At 44.9% G+C, this 15927-nt stretch overlaps 1 protein-coding gene across 8 annotated transcripts in view; it reads left to right on the forward strand.

Annotated features, from left to right (window-relative positions):
- The window catches only part of UNC13B (unc-13 homolog B), a 208664-nt gene that overhangs the window by 8489 nt on the left and 184248 nt on the right, over positions 1 to 15927 (forward strand). For 4 of the 8 annotated variants that reach the window (XM_054689551.1, XM_037494598.2, XM_037494601.2 and 1 more), the window contains exons 2-3: positions 7102 to 7255; positions 9510 to 9912. The exons of 1 other annotated variant lie outside the window; for it this stretch is intronic. In XM_054689551.1, coding sequence (XP_054545526.1) covers positions 9855 to 9912 — 58 coding nt within the window. In that variant the 5' untranslated portion in view covers positions 7102 to 7255; positions 9510 to 9854. Of the gene's footprint in view, positions 1 to 7101; positions 7256 to 9509; positions 9913 to 14245; positions 14536 to 15927 lie in introns of those variants that run through there. 3 more of the 8 variants (XM_037494602.1, XM_037494603.2, XM_054689552.1) reach the window with 2 other exon arrangements.

Raw genomic sequence — 15927 nt, forward strand, 5'->3', positions numbered from 1 at the left:
CTACCCGATCCGCAGATCTGGAATCCCAAAATGGCGCTCTCAGAGTTGGCCGCCAGCCAGGAGCCGTGAAGCCAGGAGGCTAGCGATCGCGAGCCAGAGAGACCCCAAGGCCCACGTGTTTGGTTTTTATATCCAACCTGGCTGCCCAACTCCACCCTCAGGTCCCAGCCACCCTCCCTTTGGTGGTGATGGGATTTGTCTTTCCCAATGTCTTGATGGCTTTAGTCTGGAGTGGGGGTGGGGTCCACAAAGCCTGTATGGGATTAACTCAGGACATCCTTTCCCCCTAACACACTTAGTTGTCTAGTTACACTTAGTTGTCTTGTCTAGTTACACTTAGTTGTCTTGTCTCCTTAAGCCCCTCTTGGCTCTGACAATTTCTTGGTTTTCTTTATTTTAAATGACCTTGACAGTTTTTTTTTTAAAGACTTATTTTTTATGCATACAAGAACTGGGGTACAGGCCAGAGGTGTAGGGGATGAGAGGATTCACCAGAGACAGAGTGGGAAACAGAACTGGCAAACTGACCGAAGTACACTGCTGAGGGGAGCAGCAGGTGAGACAGGAGAGGTCTGTTGCGCCTTGGGGTACCTCCCTGGCCGGGGATCGGACTCCTGCTGTGAGTCTGCAGACAGCTTCATAGGTTGCATCTTAACCACTTGCGCCAACAGGGAGGCCCATTAAGCCCTAGTTTTGACAAAGTCTTTGGAACCTTTGGCTTACATGTAAAGAAAAAAAAAAGGCATTTTATATAGTTTCTTTGCAGCTTGTTCCATTTAGGTAAGAGATTGTGTAAACTTTTGTCTGCACAGGGCCCACCAAATAGCCTTCCTGCTTTCTACGTAGAACCCCAGAGATAAAACAAGTTATCTGCGTTTCATTAGAAACAGATGTCAGTTGTTGGGCCTCCCAGGTGGCGCAGCGGTTGAGCGCTGGGTTGCGAAGCCTCTGCGGCCTCTGCGGCGCCGGTTCGATCCCCGGCTGCTCCCCGGCCACCGCAGGAGGGTCCCACATGGCGCGCAGACCTCTCCTGCCGCCCGCTGCTCCCCTCAGCAGTGTGCTTCGGTCCTTCTGCCTGCTCTGCTCCCCGCTCTGGCTCTGGTGAATTCTCTTGCCCTCCCGCGCTTCTGACTGTACCCAGTGCATGTATAAACAAAAAACAAATAAATAAATAAAAATTCATGCCTCTAAAAAAAAAAAAGAAACAGATGTCAGTTGCGGGGGTCAGCTTTCCATTTGAGATTAAATAAAATTTTATCTAGCCCTTTACCCCACATTCAATGGGAAGTTCAGTGCCACCCCAGAGCCTTCTAGGCTTGGGGAGGTGCTTGATTTATCCTGAGTCCCTAGCCTTTGCTGAATTTGCAGTTCACTGGTATTTCACCTCCTTCAACTGTTTTTTTTTTTTTTCCTAACTTAGACGTGAAATTGTTTATCCTTCCTCAAAACATCTCATAGGAGGCATTTGTTTGCTTTTGTTTTTATCTTATTTTATTCTTTCTTTATTCAGGGGTGGCATTTGAATGGCAGGCTTTTATTGAAGCTCTGGGGTTAATGAAAGGGGTAGAAATGAAACTACACAAACAGCTTAAAGTTGAAAATTTGAGCATCCCAATTCTTTACATATCCTAAAGTCTTCAGCTATCCCATAATCTTTTCTGACCCTCTCTCGTGATTCCCACCCCTATCTCTCTGTTCTCAAAACTTAATGCTGTCAAGCAATTTCTACACACCCATCTCCCTACGGCAGTTATTTTGCATATCAAAGGCTCGTTGTCATAGAAATAGAGGACAAAACCCTTAAAGAAAAGCTTTTTATGGGTCCCTAAATCCTCTGACCCCAGTCCTGAAGGGATGTGTCCTTTTGTGATAAGGAAAATAAATTAGCAGATTATTGGAGTATTATTTATTTTTGAAAACACCTTTAAAATCTGTGTGCATCCTTTCCAAGAAAACTGAATGCATATTGAAATAAGGAAAAAGAACATGTGACAGTTAATTGCTAAAAGTCCTTTGTTTTGAAATAATGCTAACATACTCTATCTTTCTGTTAAAGAATAGCATCTCAAATGCAGTGGGAGAATTATAAAAATGCTTTACAAAGGAACTTCAATTTTTCCTCAGGAGAGGCTGTAAAAGGTCTGTCATCTGTCCTCTTGCTGTCTTTCCCACTTGGAAATTACATGTTACTTGCCTCCAGGGACCAGGCTATAGGCATACTCTTTTATTTATTTTTTTAAAAAAAATTTGGTTTTACTTATTTATGCATATAAGAACTGGAATGTAGGCCAGAGGTGCAGGGGGTAAGAGGACTCACCAGAGACAGAGTGGGGAAGCAGAACAGGCAGATCTACTGAAATACACTGCTCAGGGGAGCAGCAGGCGAGTCAGGAGAGGTCTGCTGTGCCATGTGGGTAGCTCCCTGGCTGGGGATTGAACTCATGCCACAGTGGCTGGCAATAGCTTGATATTGCTGAGACTTTAACCCCTGTGCCACCAGGGAGGCCCCTAGGCATACTTTTTCAGAGGCCATTTGTCAAAGTGAGAATTAATATACAGAAACATTATTAATATACAGAAATGTTATTTAAATGAGGTTAGGAGGGTAAAAAGTTTATTATAGGGCAGCCCCTATAATATTATAGGGCACCCAGGCAGCCCCTGGGTGAAGTGGGGGTACCTGGGTGTGAGTCCTCACTCATAGGCTTAAGAGTTCAAGTCAAGACCCAAAAGCAGGGGCCTCCCCAGTGGCGTAGCGGTTGAGCGCTGGGTTGCGAAGCTGCCCGCAGACGTTGCAGCACTGGTTCGATCCCCGGCTGCTCCCCAGCCACCAGAGGAGGGTCCCACATGGTGCGCAGCCTCCCCTGCCACATGGCGCGCAGCCTCTCCTGCCGCCCGCTGCTCCCCTCAGCAGTGTACTTCGGTCCTTCTCCCTGCTCTGGCTCTGGTGAATTCTCTCACCCTCCCGCGCTTCTGACTGTACCCAGTGCATGTTTAAATAAATCTTTATTAAAAAAAAAAAAGACCCAAAAGCAGACACTCAGACAGAATTTTTTTTTTTTTTTTTTTTTTTAAAAGATAGAAATTAACTTTTTTTTTTTTTTTTTTAATTTTTTTTTTTTAAGATTTCTTTATTTTATACAAGTACTGGATACAGTCAGAAGTGCGGGAGGGTGAGAGAATTCACCAGAGCCAGAGCGGGGAGCAGAGCAGGCAGAAGGACCGAAGTACACTGCTGAGGGGAGCAGCGGGCGGCAGGAGAGGTCTGCGCGCCATGTGGGACCCTCCTCTGGTGGCCGGGGAGCAGCCGGGGATCGAACCGGCACTGCAGAGGCTGCAGGCAGCTTCGCAACCCAGTGCTCAACCGCTGCGCCACCGGGGAGGCCCCAGACAGAATTTTTTTAAAAAAGGTTTATTTACCAGGGGAATTCGAAAAAGGTGGGGCGGGGGCAGGGAGTGGAGCAGAGAGAGAGTGATTGGCTCATCCTACCAGTAATACCCTCTAAACTTAGATACCTGAATTCTGCTCAGTGAAATAAGCCAGAAGGAAAAAGAAAAATATCGGATGGTTTCACTTATAGCAGGAATATAGGGGAACCAAATAAGACATCAGTGTAAAAAAATAGTAACAGTACAAAACACAACAAAGCAAAAATGGACAATTATAAATCAGAGACATGCTGCAGGGGAGGAGGAGGGAGAGGGATCAGAGGGAGGGAGGGAGGAGCACAGGGGACTGAGGTGATGGTGCACGGGTGTATTGGGGAAGGAAATTCTATGGGGACTATACCTGAGGGGGGATGCAAATATTGTTTAAGAATAAACAGTGATGTAAAAAAATATAAAAAAATGAATATAAAATAAATAAACTAATTAATTAAACTAAACTAAACTGAGACACCAGGCTGCAAGTGAAAAGCCAAAAGCCAGAGAGCCCAGAGTCCACATGTATTCAATTATAAACCCAAGCATCGCTGCTTAACTCCACCCCTAGTTCTCAGTAATCCCCCATTTAGGAAGTCAGATTCATGGCACGCTGGGATTTATAATCTTCTATGCCTGAGATATCTCCAGCATGAAGGTGGTGGTGGAGTCCATGTCAGGGGTGGAGTTTATTGAGAATGTCATATATGGGTTCAGAATTGGCTCCTTATTCCAACAAGTTATCACTGGTGTGTACAATCAGCAAGTTACAGGACCCAATGTGTCTTTCTTCAAGAAAGTGTTACTTCACCTCAGTGGAAGGTAGAAGTTGGTTCCTCTTTGCCCAGCAATAGCTCAGTCAGTGGGAGAATACCGTAAAACAATGAATGAAAAACCACTAGCCATTAAACTCCCAGTTTCTTTCAACAGCTCTTTGGTTACAATAATCCCTCTAAAATCTATACAAGTTGGTCTAGGCTTTTGTTCTAGGAAGGTGTGTGTATCTCTCCTATGAGATTGTACTTTCCAAATTGTTTTTTGTTGTGTTGTTGTTTCTGACTTAACCCATCCTGTTGGTGAAATAATTGGTTGCTTTTTGTTTGAGGTCAGCAAAGGTCTAGCGGTCTCCAAATGCAAGGAAACATTTGTGTAGGGCCCAGAATGGTTGGGGTAATTAAAGAACCCTTAGTGTTTCTTAGTACTCCTGGGTGTACCATGTAAAGGAATTTTGATTGTAGCATTTGAAGAAACGTGTCCAAAGGGGAAAAAAAAATTGTATAAGACTATTTGCTTTGGCCCTCCCTGGTGGCGCAGGGATTAAAGACTGCACTATCAAGCTTTTGCCAGTCATTGCTGCACGAGTTTGATCCCGGGCAGGCCGGGGAGCAACCCACATGGCACAGCAGACCTCTCCTGGCTCACCCGCTGCTCCCCTCAGCAGTGTATTTCAATCAGTCTGCCTGTTCTGCTCCCTACTCTCCCTGGTAAATCCTCTCACCCCCTGCATCTCTGGCTTGCACCCCAGTTCTTGCATGTAAAAATAAATCTTTTTTTTAAATGTATGGGAGATTGTCAAGAGATACAGCCCTCTGTCTCTTGAGGAGATAATGCTTTTCCTTCTGCATTTCTGTATAAATTATGTGAGATTTTGTCCTAACTCTGCAGTCATTTTCAGTTTAACTTATATGCATATAATTTATTGGTGCTTGCTCAATAATAAATTATGTTGTCTTATCCTGTACTGCAAGAGAGGGGTCTTTTTAGCTGGTGAGATTGTTTTATTTCCCCAGCAAGAAAAATGTGACAGTTAAAAAAATAAAGCAAATTCTTTCTCTTTTAAAATTATATTTATTTATTTTTACATTGTATTTATTTTTGTATGTTTGACTTCTCCCCTCAGGTGTAATGCCCATAAAATTCCCACCACTAAATCATCCTTGAGCCATCACCATAGTCTCTTGTGTTCTTTCCTCCCCTTTTGACCCATCCCTGGAGTATTTCTCAGTTCTATAGTTTGCCTGCTAGTTTTGTCTTTTTTTTTCTGACCCTTTGTTCCGATTTCCCATATTCCTCCTATAAGTGAAACCATCCAATATTTGTCTTTTTTCTTCTGATTTATTTCATTGCACTTAATCCCTTCCAGCTCCATCCATGTTACTGTGAATGGCATGAATTTATCTCTTTTGCTTGCTGAGTAATATTCCATTGTGTGTATATACCACATCTTCTTGATCCAGTCATCTGTTTGGGGGCATTTAGGTTGTTTCCGTATCTTAGCTATTGTAAATAGTGGTGCAATGAACATAGGAGTGCAGGTTTCCTTTCAAATTAATGTTTTTGTGTCCTTTGGGTAGATTCCTAGGAGTGGAATTGCTGGTTCATATATCAATCCATTTTTAGTAATTTGAGAGTTCTCTACACAAAAGCAAATTATTTCAAGCATTGTCCTTGGCTCCTGTTGACTCCATGTTACCAGTACTGTTTATTGGTGTTTATTTGACAAGTCAATGCTGAATTCAAAGTGACTGAAGAACCAGTCTTTTTGAATAGTCTGTGTGAAATGATTCCACATAAAAATGTTTTCAAGGAAGTTGAGAAAACACAAATTCAGTACAATGTGAAGTGGAATCTGCTAAGGTGTGTTACAACCAATGATGGCAAAAATATATGTGGAGCAGATAAAAGTGTTAGTTTTTAAGTCTTTTACAAGATTTAGGAAAATGTAATGTGTTTAAAGTGTATGGTTATCATTCATTGCAGAAAATACTTTGCAGAAATATTTGAATTTATCATTAAATGGTGGCCCCAAAATTCTGATTACTTACAGATGTCCTAACCATCATATAGTCATAGTGTTTTACACCAGTGGCAGCTTCATACATTTTTTTAAAGATTTATTTATTTATGCATATAAGAACTGGGATACAGGCCAGAGGTGTGGGGGTGTGTGTGAAAGGATTTGCCAGAGACAGAGTGGGGAACAGAACAGGCAGAGTGACTGAAATATACTGCTGAGGAGAGCAGCCGGCAAGACAGGAGAGGTCTGCTGCGCCATGTGTGTAGTTCCCTGGCAGGCCCAGGATCGAACTCGTGCTGCAGAGGCTGCGGATAGCTTCACAGGTTGCCTCTTAACCCATTGCTTATTATATTTTAAAATTAAATCTGTCAGTCATTTACACGGCTATTTAACATTGGGATTACATTTAGAAGCTTGCTATTTTTCCTTGCCTACCACATCAGAAGTTTGATAGCTTTGTAGTGATAAAGTTTTATTAGGATTTTTTGAGCAAATATCAAGAGCAGAATCTAAAATAATTTATATAAATGCTTTCCAAGCTATAAATATGCTCTGTTGAATCACATGCTGATGGATTGATCTCAGTATTTGGCAGTGTCCATCTGAGTGAAAGGACAGATGAGACCCATACATCTCATCACAGGTCAGCATTAACATATGAACATTTACAATGTATTTGATGATATTCTGAACTCCACCTAAGCAAAATCTATAGTCCCCAAAAGAATGTCCTCCTCATTAGTAGATCTATATTGCCAAAAAATTATCAATTATTATCTTATTTTTAGTGTCACCTATTACAAATTGTAAAAAATTAATTTTCTTTTTTGTTACATAAGTACTTAGATATTAACCTCAATTTTGCTTTTTTCATCACACAGAATCTCACGTCTGTCTGCTGCATCTACCAAGAGGCCTTGCCCCAATTCCAAAGATAATCTATTTTGTTTGAAAAGGGTTTTACCTTTCATGCTTTCACATCTGCTGCCTTTTTTTCACTTACAGTGGCCCTGTGATGGAGGCCACATAACTGAGGTAACTGAAACTAAGGTGCTGACTTTTGCAGTTAATCCTTTTCTAGTTACTGTCACTCTCTATTTCCTTTTTAAAAACATTTTTTATTAATGGTTATAAAAATATCCAAAAACGTTCTATTAAGAAATTTCTTTCAATGCATTGTTTTTCTTCACAATGGCCTGGCCTTCAAATCACAGGAGGCAGAGATTCAGTACAATTTCCTCTTCTTTTATTATACGCTGCAGAATATCTGAATCAGATACAACCCTCAGTCCTCTCATTTATAAAACAAATTCATTTCCAATCCATTGTTTAGATGGAGTTTATTTTTTTCTATTCCATAAAGAGGACCTTTTTACCCCTGCCCCAATGCATCATAATATAGTAGAGTCAGTTTCTCCCTTTGTCAGTTTTTCTTAGTGTTGAAGCAGTAACCTGTCCCAGCTTTACTTGGCATTTTCACTAGAATGATTTTTTTTAAAGATTTATTTATGCATTCAAGAGCTGGGGTATAGGCCAGAGGTGTGGGGCGGGGGGGAAGGGTGGTGAGAGGATTCACCAGAGACAGAGTGGGGAACAGAGCAGGCAGATTGACTGAAATACACTGCTGAGGGGAGCAGTGGGCAAAACAGGAGAGGTCTGCTGCGCCATGTGGATTGCTTCCTGGCAGGGGATCGAACTTGTGCTGCAATGGCTGCGGTTAGCTTCATAGGTTGTGTCTTAACCCCTTGCACCACCAGGGAGGCCTGATTAGTCTTTTTTAAAATAGATTTATTTATTTATGCATACAAGACTGGGGTACAGGCCAGTGGTGCAGGGGGTGAGAGGATTCACCAGAGATAGAGTGGGGAACAGAAGAGGCAGACTAACTGAAATACACTGCTGAGGGGAAAAGCAGGCGAGACAGGAGAGGTCTGCTGAGCCATGTGGGTTAGTTCCCTGTCCAAGGCTCAAACTTATGCCACAGTGGCTGATAATAGCTTGATAGTGCTGAGACTTAATCACTGCACCACCAGGGAGGCCCTATGTACTAAGTTTTATCACTGTTAGTTCCTTAACACTGTGGAAGTGTTAAGGGGATTGTCCCTTTCCTTCCCACTCAGTTCCATATTTACAGCCCTAGTTTGGTCCTTCTCATTATCTGTCACTGATTTTTTTTAATGACTTTATAAACTATTTACAGATAGGAACTGTGCTTTGTTTACTTTTATATCCTCTCACTATGCCTTATCTAAAAGATGTTTAATAAATATCTGTTGAATTGAGTTCATAGTATTACATTTTTCTGTGGCAACATTGGGAGACAGTCCCCCAAAGATAAGGAACTTGCAAGAAGGGTAAGCTTCTCATGGCCCTAGAGGGTAGCTTAAAGATAGTCATAACATCACTTGAGGGTTTCCTTGCCATGGTGTTAATATTGCATTACCACCTCCTGCCGATGGGTTCCCAGAGTGACAGCAACAATGCCAACCCTAGGTATTTTGGTCTTATCCTCTTGAGATTTTTTTAATATGTATTTATTTTGCATAGAAGAACTGGGGTGTAGGCCAGAGGTGCCAAGGAGGGAGGGGATTCACCAGAGACAGTGGGGAGCAGAATATGTGGATTCACTGAAATACACTGCTAAGTGGAGCAGGGGGTGGGGCAGGAGAGGTCTGCTGCTCCATGTGGCTTAGCTCCCTGGCTGGGGATTGAACTCAGGCAGTACTGATAGCACTGAGACTTAGCCTCTAGGCCACCAGGGAAGGCCCGCTTGTGATTTTTAACTACTCTTTGTCGTCTGCTTTCTTTGATACCTCTCTCTCCTCCTCATTTGCTGAATCTCAGAAAAAGTCCTAGCTCTCAGCTCCTGCCAGCTAGTCTGATGAATATGTTACAGCAAAACTGAGGGAATGCAACTTATTTGATTAGGGTACCAAAGACTGACTTTTACGTAGATAACAGACTCTTTTCTTCTCAATTTGCATTTTTTGTTTTTATTGTAAAATAAAATATTGATGGTAACATAATTTACTCCCAATCAGAGATATTACAAACTTCAGGGTCTCTGAGATATGCAGGATCCTTGATGTAACTGGCATAAACCCCATTATTTGAGCTCTCTTAATTGCTTTTGTGATTTCTTTTTTTTTCCTTCCCACTAAGACCTTTTATGTGCCTTCCATAAATGCATCTGGTAAATGGAGAAATAAACTGGGATAAAAGCTGTAAATATTTATAATCTACACATCTTATACACTTTTTAAAAATACTTTTTTTTTTTTTTTTTTAGAGGTTCACTTTAAGGATTTTCTGCTGGAATGGGCAGATCATCCTTTCTGGTTACCCGTTGATACTGTAATAACCTCTGCACAGCACTCCTGAGTCCCAGGATCTGTGAGGTAGACTCATCTGTTATGAAGTACATCAACTTTTTCTTCCCTAGACCACAGCAAACAACATGCATAGAACGATGTATGCTTCCTCATTCCTACTTTTACTTCTCAAGTTGCATGCCTTGATGAAGCAAGTTGCCATGTTGGAAAGGTCCAACATCACAGGAAACTGAGACCTGCCAATAGCCAATGAGTAGCTCAGGGCAACAGCCTAGGAGGAATTGAGCCCTGCCAACAATCACATGAGTGAGCTTAGAAGTGGATCCTTTCACTGTCAAGCTGGCACTTTGAATGCAGTCTGTAAGTAACCTTGAATTAGAGGACTCAATTAAGCCATATCCAGATTCTTGACCCACAGAAACTGAGATAATAAATGCTAAGTTTTGTGATAATTTGTTACATGACAAGAGATTATACACCAGGTGAATCTGTTTGATTCCAAATCTCATGTTCTTCACAGTTTTTTTGGGGGGAATTTCCCACTACTTTATATTGTTTCCAAGTGCCAGGTAACCTTCTATCTCTCATTATGATCTCTGCATCCCCCAGGACAACCCCTGGTATGATAAGCGCTTTATTTTATTTATTTATTTATTTATTTATTTATTTATTTATTTATTTATTTAAGATTTAATTATTTTTATACAAGAGCTGGGGTATAGGCCAGATGCGCGGGAGGGTGAGAGAATCCACCAGAGACAGATCAGGGAACAGAATAGGCAGACTGATGAAATACACTGCTGAGGGGAGCAGTGGGTGCGACAGGAGAGGTCTGCTGCCGCGCCATGTGGGAATCTACCTGGCCCGCCGGGAATTGAACCTGCACTGCAGAGACTGTGGACAGCTTCACAGTGCTGCACTCAACCTGCTGCGCCACCGGGGAGGCCCTTATTATTTTTTTTTTAAAGATTTATTTATACAAGAGCCAGGGTACAGGCCAGATGCGCTGGAGGGTGAGAGGATCCACCAGAGACAGAATGGGGACCAGTACAGGCAGACTGATGAAATACACTGCTGAGGGGAGCAGCGGGCGAGACAGGAGAGGTCTGCCGCATCATGTGGAACCCTGGCGACTGGCTGGGATTGAACCGGCGCTGCAGAGGCTGCGGACAGCTTCACAGTGCTGTGCTCAACCACCTGCGCAACCAGGGGAGGCCTGATAAGAGCTCTGTTTGTTATTTTGTTTGTTTTCAGTCAGTGGCAGAATCCAAAAGCTCAATAACTTTTTAGTCCCTTGTTCTTGTGGTTTAGGACAACTGGGTTAAACAACAAGGGATTATAGCCTCCCACAGCCCAGAGACTGTCCATTGTCTTTAGGATCATTCATCTCTGTTGACAAGGCTGGCTGAGTGTCCTGCTCAAATTTGCATAAACACTGGAAAGATCAAGTCTTCCACTTTCCTTCTCCAAGCTCCTGGACATAGCATTTGGAGTGTCACTCTCTCTTAGCACATATTCCAGTGAAAGGAAGTGATCCAGAGCAGCAAGGACACTGCCCAAATAGTTTACCGGTCACTATCTGAGTTCTTCACCCACGCACAATTGCAGGACTACTCAGGCTCAGAGAACAACAACAATGGGATTTGTTTAACAAACCAGGGAAAACCAAAGAGTTAGGGAGGCCAAAAATGGCCATTTACCTCACCCAAAGCAGTGTTCAGTGTTTTAAAGTCCTAAACAAAAAGCATCTAAGATGGTGTCTTCCCACCACTGAGGACACAGAAGTCCTCTCCCAAACAATAGACCACGCTCCCAAGATGGCATCTTCCTGCCACTGTGGACCTGGAGCACCTGTAGGCCAGACTGTAGGCCAAGTTTCAACTCACGAAGACAACAGAAGACACAACAGGATGTGCTCTAGGAGCTGCCAAGATGCCCCAACATAGCACCAGACAAGTGACACTCAAGATAGCAATTGCAGCAGCGGTCGAAGGACCTGACAGAAGGTCACACTCACACACTCACACAGCTCAGTGAGGCGCTTGGCTTCAGGTCTTTGCCTTCTCTGCTAGGTTGTGATCGCAGCAAAACTGTGAACAGTTTCAGTCACTTGGCTACTTGCAAAGCCTCCGACTGAGGTTGCCTGCTGGAGGCTCTCCACATCCTTCAGAGGCTCACACCAACCTTTTGGAACATTGGCGCTCTGGAGGCCAAAATCGCTGACCCTGAAATCGCTGAAGATATGAAAACTCTGACTCCTCAAAGCTGAATCCCTAATGCTGAATGCTCAAACACTGAATCCCGAACACTGAATCCTGGGGACTGCTTCTGTAGCCCCCTTATATTTCTTATCAGTCTCCATGCCCAAATGCAATATTTTTTAGCATTTTCCTTGAGGCTATCTATCCTTACCAGCACCCCCCTTCAGGGAGCATCACCTGTAACGGTCTTTGGCTTCAGCCACTGCTTACAGAATCCTATGGTAGCTAGGTTTACTATTTTGGAGCAAAGATTCTGTTAGATTGACACACCCTTCCTGGGTCTGGCCCCCAGGAAGCTTGCAAACGCTGAAACTGAGCCTGGCTACTGAAGCCTTAGGAATCACCTGTTGGTGTTTGACTCTGGCATCACATTAGAATCATCTGGGCAGCTGTTAAAAAAAGATGTGTGACTCCACCAAAATTTTTGGGCAGAGAACTCTTTAATTTGTACATCACACTATGTGTCTTTCTGCTTTCTGCTCAGGTCTTTTTCAGTTCCTCACAAGTGCAGACATCATTATGCCAGAAGCTCTCTGTTTAAAATGCCTGTCTCCTCTCTATCCTTCAATCAGTAAATACTGACTCGCTACTACAAATGAGGTACTATTTCTGACATTGAAGATATAAAAGGTCCAGATAGGAACTGAGATTTCCAGACATTTTACTTTATGCTAACTCAGTCTCCCCCCTCTTTGCTAGTTGAAAATTACTTGATGATATTGTAAAATTATTACAGGTAAGTACACTGTCAGCTAGAAGGCTAGACTGTTTAAAGAATTCCAATGGAAATTGTTCGATGAAAATAATCTTTCTTGAAATAAAAATGGAAATACCATATGAACTAGCAATACCATTTCTAGGTATTTGCCCAAAGAATATGAAAACAGTGATACAAAAAGACTAATGGGTCCCTGGGTTCACAATAGTATTATTCTAAGATATGTGTCAGGTAAGGTAAAAAGTATCAGGCTTTTCTGCCTTCCTGCCATTAGGATAGGTGATGGAACCCTGCAGTCCTGAATGTGTGCCTGATGGCGGGCACCTGGAATAGGGTGTGGGCATAGGTAGATGGGATTCACCTGGGCTAAGACTGGGCTTTTAAGGGCGGTGTCACGGGGACGCCAGCAGAAGCAGAAGCGGAAAGAAAGAAGCAGAATGAAAGAAGCAGAGAAGTAGGAGAGCAGCAGAGTTCACCAGAGAACCCAGACAGAGTGAAGACTTGCTGGGGGCTGGGAGGACTGCTAGCCTCTCCGCCCCCCAGCACCCCTGCCTGCCGTATGCCTGGTAAATCCCAATAAAAGTCTGCAAAAGCCACTGAGGGCTCCAGACTCCTCCTTTACCCGGTCTGCTGAATCACAAAACCTGCACTGTGTCCTTCCTGTCCTTACAATATGGAATCACCTATAAGTCCATTGACAGATGACTGGATAAAAAAAGATACTGTGGGCCTCCCTGGTGGCACAAGGGGTTAAGCACCAGGCTATGAAGCAATCCGCAGCCTCTGCAGCACGAATTCGATCCCCAGCCGGCCAGGGAGCAACCCACATGGCGCAGCAGACCTCTCCTCTCTAACCTGCTGCTCCCCTCATCAGTGTATTTCAGTCAATCCGCCTGTTCTGTTCCCTACTTTGTCTCTGGTGAATCCTCTCACCCCCCACACCTTTGGCCTGTACCCCAGCTCTTTCATGCATAAATAAATACATCTTTTTTTAAAAAAAGATACTGTGCTCTATATACTCGATGGAATGCTATTCAGCTATTTTTAAAAGATGAAATAGTGCCTTTTGGGAGAAAATAGATGGATCTTGAGGTGATTTTGCTAACAAAAATATGCCAGAAAGTGAAAGACAATCACCAGATGGTTTCACTCATTTGTGGAATCGAAATAACCGAAGAAAACGATCTGGCAAGGCCCAACAACATCCACCTCAGGCTCTTGAAAACATAGCGGCTACCAGAGCAGGTGAGGACTGTCGGAGGGGACAGTAACCGCCTATGGCACTGGAGCTTTGATGCCGGGTGAGTGAAGCAGGGCGCATGCTGAGGTGTGAGTTGTACTCCTTAATTTATATAGTTTTATAAACGAATGGCCAATCAGTATCTGATTAAAAAAAAAAACCTGCTCTCGAGGGGGGGCGTCGCCCGCGTGAGCGAAGCAGAGGGCGTCTACGCCGGCCTCGCACAGGTGAGGCGAAGCCCCGCCCCTCTCCGCCTCCAGCCCTGCTAGTGGGCGGCGCGGCCTTCATTCTAGCACGTAGGGAAAACGAGGGAGCCGACCCCCGCGCGCCGGCGGGGGCGGGGCCGGGGACTGGGCGTGAGCTGATTGGCCGGAGGGCGGGGCCGGGGGGACTGGGCGAGAGCTGATTGGCCGGGGGGCGGGGCGGCGGGCTCGGGCCGGCGCCGGCAGGAGTCCGGGGCGGGGTGACAGAGGGAGTCCTCTCAGCTCCTGCCTCCCCGCGATGGCGCCGCGGGGCCGCGCCCAGTCCCTCAGCCGCCGGCCGGCGCTCCCGACTCCCCGGAGCCCATCCGCGCGGTGAGCGCTGAGGCAGGTCCGAGGGAGCGGCGGGACGCTGCCGGCGACGGGGGCCATGAGGAGCGGCCAGCCCCGCGGGGCCGAGCGCAGGAGCGGCCGCGGCACCTGCTGAGGGGCGCGGGCGCGGGAGCGGCCGGGCGCGGCGGAGGCTCGCGGGCGGCTCGGCCATGTCGCTGCTCTGCGTGCGCGGTGAGTCCCAGGGCCGGGATAAGGAGCCGGGGGTGGGGTGGGGGGCGAGGGCGCCCCCCTCGCGGGCGGCGGGGTACCACCTGCGCCAAACTTCGCTGCCCGCGCGTGCGTCGGCGCCCGAGAAACTCTCCTCTGGCCTCGGTTGTCATCGTTGGAAGAGTTCTTTGCACTCTCCTTTCCCCCGCTCGCCCCTGGTGGGGACTGTTACCTCCATTCCGGTGGCCATGTGACTGGCTGGCTGGCAGGCCCGGATCCTATTGAAGTGTGGCCGGCGCTGTCCTCCAGGGGCGGGGACGGACTGGGAGACCCAGCACGGTTGGAGACTCGGCACTGAGCAGCCTCCCATTCTTTCCTTTCTTCTCCCTGCACCGTGAAACTAGCTCAGTAGCAGGTGGTTTTTATCATTCTTGGAACCCGTGTTGGTCCAGCTAGCCCAGCTTTTCTTGCAGTGTATTTCTTGACCTGCACCCCGGTATTGCCCGGCTGGTCCTCTGCCCCTTTTTTGTAGTTTAGGCTAAGATTATTTTCTTACTAGATTTGGAAAAGTGTGTTGGCATTTTTTTCTTTTAGAAGCAGAGCATAAGCATGATTGATTCATTTGGCTTCAGTCGTGTAGCTACAGGTGAATGGCCTTTATTGCTTTTCCACTGAGGACACTTGACCCATTTGAGAAGATATGTGAAGGCAAAGAGCTTTGGGATTTCACATGAGGCAGGTGCATGCACTGAGCTGCATGAGGTTAGATACTGTTTCTTGCTGGTTTTTGTATTCCCAGGGCCGATATAGGAGAAGCTCAATTCTGGTTTTGAATGAATGTAAGGACTGTGATTTTAGAGATTATCTGTTCAGAAAAAGCAGGGTTTGGATTACCCATTGAATTTGGTCTTGGGAAATTCAAGTTACAGGCCATCTTATCTGTGTTGAACAAGATGGAATAAGGTGACTTCTTTGTGAACAGGGGAGAGAATTTATCCATAATAGCCTTTTCCTGGCACCTTTTGCTGGATACTTACGAGTTCAAGTTTCCTTTGGCTCTAAGGATTAGAAGCCTTGTTTGTGATCTCTTTGATAACAGTGTTTCCCCCACTGCTGGCAAACTGAACTGCTTTGCTCTGTTCTCTTCCACTATTTCGTTAAATCTGCATTAACCCAAAATGGATTTGGCTATTTCTGGGATTATGAGACAGAGAATTTTTCTTCTCACATGGTTGGTCTTCCATTAATGAAAGATTAAAATTCGTCAAGAATTTTGCTTTGCCTTTAGTAGGACATTTTGTCTCAGCAGCTGGGAATCTTATTTCTTTAGATCCCTGCTGTTGAGTAGCAGGATTTAGGGAGAGGTTGGGTTTTGCAATGTCTCTTGGATAGTTTGTATCTCTGTTACAGAGGTAG

This window comes from Talpa occidentalis, unplaced genomic scaffold (genome assembly GCF_014898055.3).
Source record: "Talpa occidentalis isolate TD23 unplaced genomic scaffold, MPIMG_talOcc4v2.1 talOcc4.7, whole genome shotgun sequence".
Lineage (NCBI taxonomy): Eukaryota > Metazoa > Chordata > Mammalia > Eulipotyphla > Talpidae > Talpa > Talpa occidentalis.